The 17,470-nt window shown below is 47.4% G+C and overlaps 1 protein-coding gene across 2 annotated transcripts in view; it reads left to right on the forward strand.

The window, feature by feature from the left end:
• The window catches only part of LOC119962742 (myosin-IIIb), a 236,855-nt gene that overhangs the window by 109,216 nt on the left and 110,169 nt on the right, over nucleotides 1-17,470 (forward strand). For both annotated transcript variants that reach the window (XM_038790750.1, XM_038790751.1), the window contains 3 exons: nucleotides 99-201; nucleotides 6,044-6,169; nucleotides 15,195-15,303. In XM_038790750.1, the coding sequence (XP_038646678.1) occupies nucleotides 99-201; nucleotides 6,044-6,169; nucleotides 15,195-15,303 (338 nt within the window). The remainder of the gene's footprint in view (nucleotides 1-98; nucleotides 202-6,043; nucleotides 6,170-15,194; nucleotides 15,304-17,470) is intronic.

Raw genomic sequence — 17,470 nt, forward strand, 5'->3', positions numbered from 1 at the left:
AATTGCTATGTGAATGGCACAAGCTGCAATATGGAAATGATCTGTAGTATTTCTTTTTTTCCTTTCTCTCTCCCCCCCCCCAATCCAAACTTTTCCAGGTACTTGAATCACAAATATGGTACTGATGAAACCATCCAGCAGTGGAACAAGAAATATCATGAAGTTTGCAATGCCTTGGATATGGTTGGATTTCTGGAGCAGGTAAATCAGCTGCACTTCCAGAAACTTCAGAACTGATGCGCGATTATTGAAAAGTGCATATTTTGGGACCAAAGGAATTAGCTGTATCTAAATCCGAGATATTGTGTGGTACTGTATTTTGAAATCTGTTTTCATACTTGGGTGTCTATCCAATAGCAATTTACATTTATCTTATGCTTTAAAAATGCCCTTGAGCTGCTTTACAGAAAAATGGATGACAAGCCATGAGAGATGTTCAGAGAGATAGGTAGAGGCTATGTTGAATATTATGTAAATATTTGAAGGTGAATGTCATCGCGTCATAATGGCACAGAAGGTGGCAATTCAACCGTCAAGTTAATTTGGCTGCTCTATCTACGTAACCCTGCATCGTTGTCATAAAGTTACCCATCCGATTTCCTTTCGAAAACCTAATTTCACCATCATTATCATTAGCACTTGCTGCATTAAAGTTCTTCCTCACATCCCCTCGGTATCTCTTGCCTGAAACTTGAAATCCCAGTCCACTTGTCTTTGTACCATCAGCTAATGGGAACAGCTGTTTTTTGCCTACCCTATTTAAACCTGTCATATAATCTTGTACACCTCTATCAAATAGAAATACAAATTCACAACATAGAAGGAGGTCATTCAGGCCATCGTGTCCATACCAGCCAATGAATAACCAGCGAACCTAATCCTGTTTCAAGTTCTTTGTCCAGTACCTTGCAGGTTATGGCACTTCAAGTGCATTCCCAGGTAACTTAAATATGATGATTGTTTCTGCCTTTACAATCCTTTCTAAATCCTCACCAGTCTCTGGGTGAATAGATTTCCCAGGGAATCCCCTCAAATCCTACCATTTCCTCTAAATCTATGACCTCAGGTTATGGACTCCTCAAACAAGGGAAATAGGGTTTTCTACAGGCAGCACGGTGGCGCAGTGGTAGCACTGCTGCCTCACGGCACCGAGGTCCCAGGTTCGATCCCGGCTCATGGTCACTGTCCATGTGGAGTTTTCACATTCTCCCCGTGTTTGCGTGGGTTTCGCCCCCACAGCCCAACAGGTGTGCACGGTAGGTGGATTGGCCAGGCTAAATTGCCCCTTAATTTAAAAAAATGAATTGGGTACTCTATATTTATATAAAAAAAGAAATAGGGTTTTCTTTACACTTGTGTCAAATTATTTTTTTAATGAAAACACCTGTACTTCAGGGCCACGTAGTGTTCCTTTCTCCCCCCACCCCCCCCCCCCCCCCCCCAAATGTGGGTTGATGGTAATGATGGACCACTGAACATCAACCTAGGCACTGGAAACAACGAGGGCAAACCCAGACATGTTGATCCTGCTATGTCCTCCTCACTAACGTTTGGGGGCTCGTGCCAAAATTGGGAGAGCTGGCTCGCAGTCTAGTCAAGCAACTGCCTGACTTAGATATTCTCACAGATTCCTAATTTACAGACAATGTCCCAGACACCACCATTACCATCCCTGGGTCTGATGTCTGTCCCACTGACAGACCCACCACAGGTGGCAGTGGCCCAGTGGTTATACAGTGGGGAGTGAGTTGCTCTGGCAGTCCTCAACAGGGTCAAATTCTGGCCCATCTTTTACACATTTCCCTCTCACTCCTGATGCCCATTTCTGGCCCCTGAACTGTGTACTAGTTTTAAGCTGAGAGGAATGGGGAATAAAATAACCTCCTTCAGGGTAATTGCAAAGTTTCTGATTGTGCTTTTGGTATCGGTACACGAGAGCAGACTGGAATGTCTAATCCTTCAATATTAATGTACCACCTGCTGATGGAAAATTGTACAGCCAGTAGAGTGTTTGTGCTACAGTCAAAAATCAGCAACCACCAGATAAAGTATTGTAGATGCACATTAAATATTATTATTTTCAAATCAATTAATTTTTTTTTTTTAAAAGGTGCTTGCCGTACTGACCTGCTTCATGAATTTGTAGGTTTAGGTGTGGTGTTGTTTCCGTCAATCGGGTTTAGAAAGTTGAATTAAAGCTCCATTCCAGAGAGCCATACAGAGCAGAGATCTCTGAATACTGGGCTGACATCCATTGGCATACTCTGATATGATGGCAACAGATCACCCCCCCCCCCCCCCCCCCACACCCTAAATCCCCATCCCCCAATTCCATTGTAGTTCTAAAGAGTAGAAGACCAGTTACCTGACATCTGAATAATCTGTTGAGGGTATTTTCATCCAATAGGTAAGTGTGTGAGAGTGGAAGACCTCCTTCTCCCTACCACACCCAGTTGCCGGCCAATTCTCCCTCATCTGCCTCACAGCCATATGAAAGGAGAAAGTTCATGAAAAGAATCCAAAGCATAATCTACTGGCTGTAAAACAATGAATAAATTAGTTGGCTTGTGTTCTGCTACATATAGAATAGAAAATTTGAATAAAGTAATTTTAAATAAAATGCTGAGAGTAGAAATATTTATTTTGTTTTCAAGTATTGAATTAACAAGTATTTTGAGTTGTGGGTATTTAGATTACAAGGGGTGAAGTTTAATGATACAGGATGATGATGCTCTTTGTTCACTGTGCTCGATGCATTTGGATGTAATATTCACAAGCTGTGTTAAGCCGTTAAAATCTGGTTATTTGGTTACCCAAAATGGGACAAATGCTCAAAATAAATGATTTCTTCATTTTGAAGAGTGTGTATTTAAGAAAGGCAGAGAAGTGGGGAGGGGGGGGGGGTGTGGAGGAAGGGAGGAAGTGAATTGAATGCTTTCCTCCACAGTCTACATCCATTGAAGACTATCGTGATTCTTATTTACAGCTTTGAAGCCATTTAAATAATTTGTCCAAAAGACACCTTGTTGATTTGTGGAAAAAGAGGGAATAGATTGAAATGGGGCCAAATGTTTGATTATTTAATACAGGCACTGGTTTGTTGGTCCAAATTGCCTTTTCTTATTTCCTCAATTTCCTAAAACAGCAAATTGACCTTGGATCTGGAGTATATTTAATGTTTATTAAAGTGAAGATCTACTGAAAACTGATGTTTCTTTTCATTATTGCAGCAGTATATAATGGACCATTTAGAAAATGGACTGTCACTATGCTTCATTTCATACAGGGTATTAAAGTCAGTGCCAATGTGCTTGATGAGACCACTCCTGGAGTATGCGTGCAGTTTTGGTCTCGTTACCTGAGAAAGGACATACTGGCCATAGAGAAAGTGCAGTGAAGGGTCACCAGACTGATGCCTGGGATGGCAGGAGAGATTGGGCCTGTAATCACTGGAATTTAGAAAAATTGGAGTTGGGGGGGGGGGGGGGGGCTGTGAGAGGTGTGAGAGGGAATGTAGTTGAAATGTATAAAATTCTAACAGTATTGGACAGACTGGATGCAGGGATGTTGTTTCCTCTGGTTGGGGAGGGGGGGGGGGGGGGGGGGGGGGGGGGGGGGGGGGGGGGGGGGGGGGGGGGGGGGGGGGAGGGTGTTAGAACAAGCGGTCACAGTTTCAGGATATGGGGTAGGCCATTTAGGACTGAGATGAGGATAACTTTCTTCATTCAGAGGATGGTGAACTTATGGAATTTCTACCACATAACGTTTTGAGGCCAAGTCACTGAATATACTTAAGAAGCAAATAAATAGATTTCTGGACAAGGGGTATGAGGCACTGGAGTAACAGAGAATCAGCTAAGATCATGTTGAATGGTGGGGCAGTTCAAAGGGCTGAATGGCCTACTCTTATTTTCTATGTAGTAAAGCTAATTACAGGACCATTTAACATTAACGAGCAAAATAGGTAAGAGGGCGAATCTATGGAACACAAAGGAAATTAGAGATAGTCTCCGATCCAAGGAAGAAGCGTACAGATTGGCCAAGAAAAACAATATGCTTGAGGATTGGGAGAAGTTTAGAATGCAGCTAAAAAAGGATCCAGGGATTGATTAAGAAGAGGAAAAAACAGTATAAAAGTATGTTTGCAGGGAACATAAAGACTGGCACTAAGAGTTTCTATAAGTACGTGAAGATGAGTATAGATTCCCTACTGACAGCAGGGAGCAGGGGAATGTATAATAGGGGACAAAGAAATGGCTGAGCAATTGAATACCTACTTTGGTTCTGTGTTAACAAAAGGGGACACAAATCAGGTACCAGAAATGTTGGAGAACGCAAGATTTAATGAGAGGGAAAAATTGAGAGAAATCAGTATTAGTAGAGAAATGGTGCTGGAGAAATTGATGGGATTGAAGGCTGATGAATCCCCAGGGCCTGATAATCTACATCCCAGAGCACTTAAGGAAGTGGCTCTAGAAATAGTGGATGCATTGGTGGTCTCTTCCAGGACTCTGGAACAGTCCCTGTAGATTGGAGGATAGCTAATCTCTCTCCAATATTCAAAAAGGGAGGTAGAGAGAAAGCAAGGAATTATTGACCAGTAAGCCTAGCATCAATAGTGGGGAAATTCTTGAACCCATTATCAAGAATTTTATAGCGGAGCATTTAGAAAACAGTGGCAGGATCAGAAGGAGTCCACATGGATTTGTGAAGAGGAAATCATGCTTGACAGATCTATTGGAATTTTTTGAAGATGTAACTAGTAGAGTTGACAAGAGGGAACCAATGGATGTGGTATATTTGGACTTTCATAAAGTGTTTGACAAAGTCCCGCATAAGAGATTATTGTGCAAGATTAAAGCAAATAAGATTGGGGGAAGTGTATTTAGATAGATAGAAAACTGGTTGGCAGAAAAGTAGGAATTAACGGGCACTTTTCAAATTGTCAGGTAGTAACTAGTGGGGTGCCACAGGGATCGGTGCTGGACCCCAGCTATTCACAATATATGTTAATGATTTGGACGAGGGAACAAAATGTAACATCTCATTTGTAGATACCACCAAGTTGGGTGGGAGGGTGAACTGTGACGAGGATGCAGAGGTCCTTCAGAATGATCTGGACAGGTTGGGTAAGTAGGCAGAATAATTTGGATAAATATAAGATTGTTCACTTTGGAAGCAAAAACAAGAAGGAAGATTGCTTCCTGAATAGATGTCAATTGGGAGAGGGGAGTGCGCAGTGGGACCTGGGTGTCCTTGTTCACCAGTCGTTGAAGGTATACATGCAGGTGCAGCAAGTGGTAAAGGAGGCAAATGGTATGTTGGCTTTCATTGCGAAAGGTTTCGAGTACAGGAGCAGGGATGTGTTGTTGCAATTATACAGGGCCTTGGTGAGGCCACACCTAGAATATTGTGTGCAGTTTTGGTCTTTTCTGAGGAAGGATGTTCATGTCCTCGAGGGAGTGCAGCGAAGGTTTACCAGGCTGATTCCGGGGATAATGGGACTGACCTATGAGGGGCGATTGACTAGGTTAGGATTGTTTTCGCTGGAGTTCAGAAAATGAGGGGTGATCTCATAAAGACTTATAAAATTCTAACAGGACTAGACAGGGTGGATGAAGGGATGTTCCTCATGTGGGTGTGTCCAGAACCAGGGGTCTAAGTCTGAGGATTCGGTGCACACCATTTAGGACAGAGATGAGGAGACATTTGTTCACCCAAAGAGTGGTGAGCATGTGGAATTCATTACCACAGGAAGTAGCTGAGTCTAAGACATTGAATACATTCAAGAGGCGGCTAGATATGGACTTGGGGTGAATGGGATCAAGGGATTTGGGGAGAAAGCAGGATTAGGATATCGAGTTGGATGATCAGCCATGATCGTGATGAATGGCGGAGCAGGGCCGATTGGCCTTCTCCTGCTTCTATCTTCTATGTTTCTATATTTATGCTTCTATCTTTGTTTTTGCTGTGGAATGGTGATAACCATTGTGCCATTTTAAAAACTATTTAACTCTTGTTTTATCTTCATTTTTGTTCATAGGAGCAGGTTGACATGATGACAATACTGGCAGGAATCCTGTCACTGGGCAATATCATCTATGAGCCTCAAGACAATGGAATCCTTAAAGTGACTGATCAGTCAAAGGGTTGGCTCAAAGCTGCAGCAGTAAGTATCCATTCAAAATGTAATCCAACCAAACCAAAACAAAGAGGATGTGAATTTTCATCATGTGCAAGGACAATGGCTGCAGTTTTATAGTAACTCGTTGACAGTCTACATGCAGTACAAATCTGGAAACACAAAAATGAACATGCAGAGCATCACTGAAGCATATGAAATGTGTCTGTCTCTACAACTTTGCTCTTACATAATCAGTGGCTCCAATTTTTCCGAAAAGGACAGGTTACCATATTCTTCATGCTTTCTACGTTGAAATCAAAATTTCTCTCATTTTCTCCTTTAGGTTGTGACCACATTCAGCATATCACACAGAGCAGACTTACAATGTGAACAATGGTGCCACTAGGGTGCTATTACAAAAACAGCTGCCATACTCAAACAGCACTTCTGTTGCTTGGACCTTTCCAGATTAATTAACTCCCACCCCCAACCCACACCGGTGAGTGGGTATCCAAATTTGTTGACATCTGCTGTGTGCCCCACAACCCTCCTCATCATTAGGGATAAGCTCACACCAGGCACCAGAGCAGCAACAAGACGAGAAGAGGTAGTGTGTACCTGTTCCACAGGCCTATGACCAGCTCATCCAAAATACTTCATCTCATCAGGCCTTGCATTCCCCATTCACCACCAATGGCGAACCTCTGCCATGAGTCACCCCCCCCCCCCCCCCCCCCCCCCGGTCTAGTGTGCCTGTTTTCAGAAATCATAAATAATAATCTTTATTTGTGTCACAAGTTACAATGATGTGTCGCAATGAAGTTACTGTGAAAAGCCTTTAATCGCCACATTCCAGCACCTGTTCGGGTCGGAGAGGGAAAATTCAGAATGTCCAATTCACCTAATGTGGTGAATGTAACGTAGTAATTCACCCTGTATTTACCAATACCATTGTAAGCGCAGTAGCGTTATCCGACCACTAGGGGGAATAGCTCTGGGCATGCTCAGGAGTTTGTGCAGGGCTCCACCCTTGGCTCCGCCCATGACTCCTCCCCCTTGACTGCTGTATAAATAACCGTGTCCAGAGCCAGCCTGCAGTTCATCGACAGTTCAACGGGTAACAGGCTGGCTCTGTAGTAAGTAGATTAAAACCACTGTTCATATCTTAAAACATGTGTCTCGTGAATTGATAGTTCCATCAATTTAATCTACTTAAGAACAGTCAGGATCGATCATGGAATCAGCCCTCAAGCCTGGACGCCTGGAACTCGACCCACAGGATACAGAGGCAAAATAAATCTTCTCCCACTGGCTGCGGTGCTTTAAGACCTACCTGGCAGAAGCGAGCATAGCCGAAACAACATCGGAACAGAAGTTAAGTCTACTGCACGCGAGGGTGAGCCACAGAATCTCAACGCAACTAAACTCGGACGGTTCATATACTGCAGCGCTAGCGATACTCGATAAGATGTATGTAAGGCCCATTAACGAAGTTTACGCACGCCATGTGTTCACGACTCGCCGCCAGCGGCCTACAGAATCACTTGCCGAATTTTTGAGAGAGCTCAATAATCTATCAAATGACTGTAACTATCAGGCGGTTACTGCGGCTGAACATCGAGAACTTGCTGTACGCGATGTTTTTGTAGCGGGCCTCAGGTCTAATTATGTGCGGCAACGACTGCTGGAAAAGGGGGCCCAAGACTTAGAAACAACTGCGGAAATTGCTACCACGATGGAGTTCTCCTTCCGCAGCCTCACCTCGTTCCCCGCGGACCCCGCGACCCAATCATGGGCCCCTGACCAGCGACTCCCCCAGGCCTGTGCCACTCGGCCGCCCAGCCACTACGCTGCCCCAGCCAGCCACTACGCTGCCCCAGCCAGCCACTACGCTGCCCCAGCCAGCCACTACGCTGCTCCAGCCAGCCACTACGCTGCTCCAGCCAGCCACTACGCTGCTCCAGCCAACCACTACGCTGCTCCAGCCAGCCACTACGCTGCTCCAGCCAGCCACTACGCTGCTCCAGCCAGCCACTACGCTGCTCCAGCCAGCCACTACGCTGCTCCAGCCAGCCACTACGCTGCTCCAGCCAGCCACTACGCTGCTCCAGCCAGCCACTACGCTGCTCCAGCCAGCCACTACGCTGCTCCAGCCAGCCACTACGCTGCTCCAGCCAGCCACTACGCTGCTCCAGCCAGCCACTACGCTGCTCCAGCCAGCCACTACGCTGCTCCAGCCAACCACTACGCTGCTCCAGCCAGCCACTACGCTGCTCCAGCCAGCCACTATGCTGCTCCAGCCAACCACTACGCTGCTCCAGCCAGCCACTACGCTGCTCCAGCCTGCCATTTCTGCGGCCAGAATCAGCACCCACGGCAGCACTGCCCGGCCAGCAACGTGACCTGCAGCAGCTGCGGGCGGAAAGGCCACTACGCGAGAGTGTGCCTCGCAAAAAAGGCCCCAGCTTCCAACTCCCCAGCGGCACGAAGTAATCGCTCCCCACGCCCGCGGGGCCCGAAACGCTGCGGCCTATGTCCTGACCCCGCCCCCTCCCGCCACATGCGATCCATGGGGGCTGCCATCCTGGCAAACCTCCAGCACGCGGCCAGCCACGTGCGACTCATGTGGGCCGCCATCTTGGACGCCATCTTCCTCGCCGCCCGCCACGTGCGATCTATGGGCCCGACCTGCATCTCCACGCTCGGACAACTCATCGGAAGAGTACGACCTTCCCGGGCGCTCGTCACGCGGCCCGCAACTCTGCGCAGTCATCCTGGATCAATCACGCCCGAAGCATCTGTGAAAATTCGATGGCAGAGGTTCAAATCAACGGGCACAACACGCCATGCCTTTTTGACTCCGGAAGCACTGAGAGCTTCATACACCCAGACCTGGTAAGACATTGTTCGCTCCCCATTTTCCCCGTGCGCCAAACTATCTCGCTCGCTTCAGGCTCCCATTCTGTACAGATCCAGGGGCGCACCGCCGCGACACTCACAATCCGAGGCGCTAGCTACTCAAAATTTCAACTCTACGTTTTGCCCGACCTCTGCGCGCCACTCTTATTAGGCCTAGATTATCAGTGTAATATTAAGAGCCTCACTCTCAGCTTCAGCGGGCCCCTGCCCCCACTCACTATTCTCAGCTCGCTACACTGCGAATCTCCCCCCCCTCCTCTCTTCGCCAATCTCACAAAGGACTGTAAACCCGTAGCCACTCGTAGCAGGCGATACAGCCTGCAGGATAGGGTATTTATCAGATCAGAGGTCCGAAGGCTTCTCAGTGAGGGGATTATAGAGGCTAGCAATAGTCACTGGAGAGCTCAGGTGGTGGTCGTTAAGACCGGGGAAAAATTCCGCATGGTTGTCGACTATAGTCAGACCATAAATAGATTTACGCTCCTCGACGCATATCCCGTCCCCAGGATTGCAGACATGGTAAATCAGATCACCCAGTATCGGCTCTTTTCCACGGTGGATCTGAAGTCTGCATACTACCAGCTCCCAATCCGCCCGGAGGACCGCCACTACACGGCATTCGAGGCTGATGGCCACCTCTTCCATTTCCTCCGGGCCCCCTTCGGCGTCACTAATGGGGTCTCGGTGTTCCAACGAGCAATGGACCGAATGGTGGACCAGTATGGGCTGCGGGCCACGTTTCCGTACTTGGACAATGTCACCATCTGCGGCTATGACCAGCAGGACCACGACGCCAACCTCCACCGTTTTTTCCAGACGGCACAGAAATTAAACATCACCTACAACAAAAAGAAATGCGTTTTCCGCACAAACAGATTGGCCATCCTCGGCTACGTCGTGGGAAATGGTGTCCTGGGCCCAGAGCCGGACCGTATGCGCCCCCTCTTAGAACTCCCCCTCCCCCATTGCCCCAAGGCCCTCAAACGGTGCTTGGGCTTCTTCTCCTACTACGCCCAGTGGGTCCCTCAATATGCGGACAAAGCCCGCCCACTCTTTAAGGCCACACAATTTCCCCTGTCAGCTGAGGCTCGCCAGGCCTTCAACTGCATCAAGGAGGACATCGCCAAAGCGGTCATGCGGGCGGTGGATGAATCCACTCCATTCCAGGTTGAGAGCGACGCCTCAGAGGTAGCTCTAGCAGCCACACTAAATCAGGCAGGGAGACCAGTTGCATTTTTCTCCCGTACCCTCTCCGCTTCAGAACTCCGACACTCCTCAGTCGAGAAAGAAGCACAAGCCATTGTGGAGGCTATTCGTTACTGGAGGCACTACCTCACAGGTAGGAGGTTCACCCTCATCAACGACCAAAGATCGGTCGCCTTTATGTTTGATAACTCGCAAAGGGGCAAAATAAAAAATGATAAGATTCTTCGGTGGAGGATCGAACTCTCCACCTGCAGCTATGATATTTAGTATCGACCCGGGAAGCTCAACGAGCCTCCGGATGCCCTATCCCGCAGGACATGCGCCAGCGCGCAGATTGACAGACTGAAAATCATCCACAACGACCTCTGCCACCCGGGGATCACCCGGCTCGCCCACTACATCAGAGCCCAAAACCTGCCTTTCTCCAACTAGGAGGTAAAAGCGGTCACCAGGGACTGCCCGATCTGTGCGGAGTGCAAACCGCACTTCTGTAGACCAGACAGGGCCCACCTAGTCAAGGCTGCTAGGCCCTTTGAACGCTCGCGATTGATTTCAAAGGGCCACTCCCCTCAACTAACAGGAACGTTTACTTTCTAAACGTCGTAGATGAGTTCTCCCGTTTCCCATTTGCTATCCCGTGCCCCAACATGACCTCCCACACAGTCATTAGGGCCCTGTATAGCATCTTCACCCTGTTTGGTTTCCCCAGCTACGTGCACAGCGACCGGGGTTCGTCCTTCATGAGCGACGAGCTGCGTCAGTACCTGCTCGACAAGGGCATTGCCTCGAGCAGGACTACCAGCTACAACCCCAGGGGGAACGGGCAGGTGGAGAGGGGCTGGTTTAGCTCACTCAGCTAAATCGCTGGCTTTTAAAGCAGACCAAGCAGGCCCGCAGCACGGTCCGATTCCCGTACCAGCCTCCCCGGACAGGCACCGGAATGTGGCGACTAGGGGCTTTTCACAGTAACTTCATTGAAGCCTACTCGTGACAATAAGCGATTTTCATTTTTCAGTACACGACGGTCTGGAAGACCGTCCTACTGACCCTCCGGTCTAGAAAGCTCCAAGTCTCCCAGTGGCAGGAGGTCCTCCCAGACGCACTCCACGCTATTAGGTCCCTCTTATGCACAGCGACCAATCAGACCCCTCACGAGAGGCTCTTCATTTTTTCCAGGGGCACTACCACGGGGGTCTCACTTCCGGCATGGCTGAGGACACCGGGCCTGGTACTCCTGAGGAAACACGTCAGGGCACACAAAACCGACCCCCTTGTTGAAAAGGTGCACCTGCTCCACTCCAACCCCCAGTACGCCTTTGTTGAGTTCCCTGATGGCCGCCAGGACACAGTATCCCTCTGGGATCTGACACCCGCCAGATCCAGCGCCCCCTCTACCCCCACAGAAGGACCCCTCACCCTACACCCCATGCTGCCGCCCCCTCGCGCTCCCGAGCCCACGAGCTCGCTCCACCAGTTCCGTGCACCCGCGCCGGCCAGCCCCCAGCGCTCCCAGTCCCCGGTCGAACCAGAAGAGTATGAAGCTCGGACACAACCCTCCCTGGAGTCCGCCATTGTACCCCAGCACACAACACCCATCCAGCCACCGCAAAAGACTGCAACCCCGGTGCTCCGCAGATCACAGCGGACTGTTCGACCACTGGACAGACTTACTTTGTAGACCACCACCCCCGCTGGACTTGATTTTTTTTGCAGGGGGTGAATGTGGTGAATGTAACATAGTAATTCGCACTGTATTTACCAATACCATTGTAAGCGCAGTAGCGTTATCCGACCACTAGGGGGGAGTAGCTCTGGGAATGCTCAGGAGTTTGTACAGGGCTCCACCCTTGGCTCCGCCCATGACTCCTCCCCCTTGACTGCTGTATAAATAACCGTGTCCAGAGCCAGCCTGCAGTTCATCGAGAGTTCAACGGGTAACAGGCTGGCTCTGTAGTAAGTAGATTAAAACCACTGTCTCGTGAATTGATGGTTCCATCACGTAACACCACATCTTTTGGGACTTGTGGGAGGAAACCGAAGCACCCGGAGGAAAGCCAAACCGGGAATCGAACCTGGGGCTGTGAAGCGACAGTGCTAATCATAAAGGGCAGCATCACATCAAAGGTCCTTTTAAAAAATCATTAATTTTCTTCTCCCTCCGTTCAGACTGCAGATTAGGGTTCTCTGAATCAGTTGTCAGGGGAGAATGGTGCGTTTGATCAATGTTTCCTCATGCACTCCTTAATAAATATATAAATATGTGTAAATAAATGCCGACCTGATAGCAAATGAAATGATCAATTTTCTAATAGTTGAACAAATTGCTATATTTTATCTAGTCAAACAGAGCATAAAACCTGTGGAACATTTCTGTGGAATCGGCACTTAAACTGCCAATGACTTCCATCATTCCCCTTGGAACATGACTTTTCCAGCTCCTTTTTTGTTTACATTGTCATTATCTAGTGAGCTGTACAAAAAAAGTCAACAAATGAACACAATGTATTGATGCATCCAGTGTAATAGATTTGCACTCGCACTTAACTGGCGCCATGGCAAACTCAACAAAAGTCAGAAACATACAACAAAAGTACAATGACCTTTTACCAAAATGATTATACTCAGGACGTGTGGATTTAAAAAAAAATCTATGTTCTCAGCGCCTCCATTAGAGAGGAATGGCTGTGAGCCACAGATGCTTTTGTGTCTGTTATAATACACCACTGATCTTAATCTCTTTGACAGCTATTTGCATAGCATTATTTTGTGTAACAGAGCAACCTTCCTTTGACCACATGCAGAACAATTCGCATTTATTTAGCATCTTTTAAGCTAGCAGAAATATCCCAAGACACTTCAAGTGTGATAGCAAACAAAATTTAATGCTGAACTATATGAGATATTAGGATGCGTTCATAAAAGCAGTGGGTAAAAGAAAAGAGGCAGAGGTTTCGCAAGGAAATTCCTGAGCTTATGGCCTCGGCAGTATCGAAAGTATGACGGTCGATGGTGGAGCAGTGAAAATCAGGGACTTGAAAGGGAGTGGAGATAATAGAAGATTGGGGGGGGGGGGTTACTGTAATAAAGATATTGAGAAACAAAAGCAGGAAATAATTTGAAAACAAGGAAAGGATTTTAAAATCGAGCCATTATCATAACAGGCGATAATGCGGTCAGTACACAGGAATGATGGGTGAATGGGAATCGGTGTGAGTTAAGATATGGGCAGCAGAGTTTTGGGTGAACTCCATTTTACAAAGGATGCAAGATAGCTGGCTGGCTAGGAGGATGTTGGAATAGCCTCCTCTGTGTATCCTTCTGCCTCACTCTCCCCTATTGTACCTTCCTCGAAAAACAAAAATAGCTTGGAAACAGTAAGTTTGGGAGGCCAGCCCTTTAGAGTCACTGTGCGATCAGGAAAATTCACAGTAAATAAAATAATTTAAAGAGGAAATTAAAATCAAGTTTTAAAACTTAGTAGCTGGTTATTTTCCAAAGGGAGTTGATGAGGGAAGCGTAAGAACGGGAGTGTCCATTTGTTGCTGGAACATGGGGGGCAGTTGGGTGATGAGGGGCAATACTGTATGCTGTGGCTAAGTGGTATATGTTGATGGTATTTACTTTGCAATTCCTGTTGAAATGTTTATTTGGAGTTAAAGAGGAATACTTGCTATATGGAAGAATTTTAATACATTACGTGTGAAATGAATGGAGACTGAAGTTATGGTAAACTTTGGCCCAAAACTTCCTCAGAATGGCAATCCTCAACTGATTGTCACTCTGGATAGATTTACTTACATTAAAATTTCAAAGCCCCTGTCTTGCCCAACCTTCCACCCACAGGCTGGGTGAAACAGGAGCAGCGAAGCTTGCCAATGGCTACATTAGTAACAGGTGCACAGAAGAAAGGCACAGATCCCCCTCACCTTTTTACAGCACATGGACATGGAGTTGTGGGGAAGAGTCGGAAATGGTGGGGAGACCCGGTGCTGAGGAATGCGCTGTCAGAAGGGAGGGATGGGGGTGGGGCGGGGGTTCAAACTAGGGAAAGGGGGCAGGTTGGTGTGGGTTCAGGAAAGAGGGGATTGGAGTCGGAGGAGTAGCACCATTTAGGAGGGGGGGGTCGAAGTGGGGTGTGCTTGGTGAGAAGGTGTGAGGTTCCACTGCTGGAGCCGGGGAGATGAGGGAGACCCCCTGGGGGTGGTGATGGGGGCCGGGTTGGGGGGGGGGGGGGTCGAGTTGTGGTGGGGGTGATGTGTGGGTTCGCCTGGGAGTCGTGTGTGCGCATTACGTCCTGAGTGGGGCTCAGTCGGAATTTTAAAAATAATTTCTCTGAAGTTAGAAGTGCTCTTTTCCCTTCTAACTCTTTCAGAGTAACTATCGGGTATCGGTTAAACTGGCAGAATCATCTGAAGTTAGTGATTTGAATTGCTTTGTCAGATGGTTCCCTTCTGGGCAATGGCCGGGTAAACCCGTACGTAGGAACTTTCAAGAGGGATTCCCCAGCACATCATTCGTTACCTCCCAAATGCGATGTTGGGAACCGGGAAGTTATGGGCCCCCATGTTTTCTGGCACAGGATCACCCGGATCTTTCAACTCATCTCAATTATTGATGTTCTCCTGAATACAAACCATCTCTACCAACCAGAAGTGATTATGATGTTATCCAGAACCCATGCCAGTGTACTGTATAATTTTAAACTTAACTTCTTGTTTTAATGTACTGTTGAAGATTAGAAGTAAATTTCCTGAGTATTTGCATATTAGTTCATGCTCTGTACTCAATTGGTAAATGGAACTCTTTATTAACCGAGATTTATGAGTAACTGACACCACTCATTCCCTGCGCATGCCGGATATTACAGATTTACTGTCGTTTGTAGTGAACGTGAATAACGGACTGCAGAGATTCTAATGCTGATCCTGATTATTAAATTTAACAGGGTCAGTTTGGTGTTGAGGAGGAAGAACTGTTAAAGTGTTTGATTTGTACAATGGCAGTAACGCGAGGAGAATCCATTCAACGGTACCACAGCAAACAGCAAGCAGAAGGTAAGAACCAATTATTTGATCTGACAGCAGTTGACAGGAACCCCAGCAGTAGAAAGCTATAATTTAATTGTGGGCATCTTGATGTCATGCAGTGTGGTATGTTCTTGAACTGAATTGCTGAATAAGTTTACATTTGAAAAGCTGCTGCCTACTCAATTATTTCATTCACTGAGCAACATAGAAAGTGAGCCAGACCAAAGTGAGCCAGTGTTGAGTGAACAGAGTTAACCTTGCAAGAGGGTGAGGACAATTCAACGAACATTGGTCTGTGTTCCTCAGCAACTCTCTCTGGCAAACAAACGCATATGTAAGCATCTATTAAGGAAAGGAACAGCCTTACTTGTGATCGCTGCTCTGTCTCTTTAGACAAGTAGCCTGCTAGTGTTCACTGCTAGCTGGGTCCTCTGCAAACAGTGATTCACCGCCTGACCCCTTTCAGCCTCTCCATAGTAAGTCTCAAGCCAAGAGTGCAATTAAACACTCGTTGCATTTCGAAACACTTGGTGTCAAATCCCTTGGGGACGGAACATTCATTTTATTGGCACCTTTGACCCACTGTCCTGGGGTCAAAATCCTCAAACTCCTTCCCTAATAGCACTCTGGGTGTTCTACAACACATGGGCTGGAGCAGTTCAGGAAGGCAGCTCATCGCCACCACCTCGAGAGCAATTAGGGATGGACAATAAGTGCTGGTCTAGCCAGCGATATCCACATCCCATGAAAGAATGAAAGAAAACTACGCTCAATGTCCACTCCCATTACAGATGGCATGTTGTGGCAGGGGATTTTTTTTTAACTATCTTATTGCACTGCAGCTGCTTGACAACGTTACGTTGGCAGCAGCACAAAAGAAAAGCAAACTGCGGACGGTGGCAGTCCGACATTAAAAACAGAAAGTGCTGGACGCACCCAGCAGGTCAGGCAGAGTTGACATTTCCAGTCTAACCTTTCATCAGAAGAGGAAAAAGGAATGTGACTAGGTTTTAAACAACTACAGATGTGAGGAAACCAGCATCCTCCCTTGCAACTTTGGGCATAATCAAACATTAATAAGTTCTGAACCAAAGGTGATAGTAAGGAATGGCTTTGTCAAAGAGCTAAATTTTAAGAAAGGCTTTAAAGGAGGTGAGGGAATTGGCGTGGGGGTGGGGAGGTGAGGGAGTTAGCAGTGGTGGGGGTGGGGTGGAGTCTGCAGAAGGGTTTGTGCAGAATATTTGACAGCACAGGACCTAGTTGGCTTAAGGCATGGCTGCCAAAGGGGCAGAAGCCCCAAGGAACGGTGAGCACATTGTGGTTTGGGGTTAGCAATTCTTGTTGGATGTCTATTCTGTAGTGATATCTTAGTAAGCAGTCTTACAACACCAGGTTAAAGTCCAACAGGTTTGTTTCAAATCACTAGCTTTCGGAACACAGCTCCTTCCTCCGGTGAATGAAGAGGTATGTTCCAGAAACATATATATAGCCAAAGTCTATATATAAAAAGTACGACAAAGCTCATATGAACGGGATATGGCGCTCGACTCATCGATCGACAGTTCCAGCGCACCACAGCAAAAAAACGCACTGACCACCTCAGAAGACAAACACGAGACACAACCGACAGAGTACCCTTCGTCGTTCAGTATTTCCCTGGAACGGAGAAATTACGACATCTTCTTCACAACCTTCAACACGTTATCGATGAAGATGAACATCTTGCCAAGGTCGTCCCTACACCCCCACTACTTGCCTTCAAACAACCGCGCAACCTCAAACAAACAATTGTTTACAGCAAACTACCCAGCCTTCAGAACAGCGACCACAACACCACACAACTCTGCCATGTCAATCTCTGCAAGACGTGCCAGATCATCGACATGGGTACCACCATTACACGTGAGTATACCACCCACCGGGTACACGGTATATACTCGTGCGACTCGGCCAACGTTTTCTACCTCATCGCTGCAGGAAAGGATGTCCCGAAGCGTGGTACATTGGCGAGACCATGCAGACACTGCGACAACAGATGAACGGACATTGTGCGACAATCGCCAGGCAGGAATGTTCCATTCCAGTCAAGGAACACTTCAGCAGTCAAGGGCATTCAGCCTTTGATCTCCGGGTAAGCGTTCTCCAAGGTGACCATCAGGACGCGCGACAACGCAGAATTGCCAAGCAGAAACTT

This window comes from Scyliorhinus canicula, chromosome 3 (assembly GCF_902713615.1).
Source record: "Scyliorhinus canicula chromosome 3, sScyCan1.1, whole genome shotgun sequence".
In the NCBI taxonomy this organism is placed as follows: domain Eukaryota; kingdom Metazoa; phylum Chordata; class Chondrichthyes; order Carcharhiniformes; family Scyliorhinidae; genus Scyliorhinus; species Scyliorhinus canicula.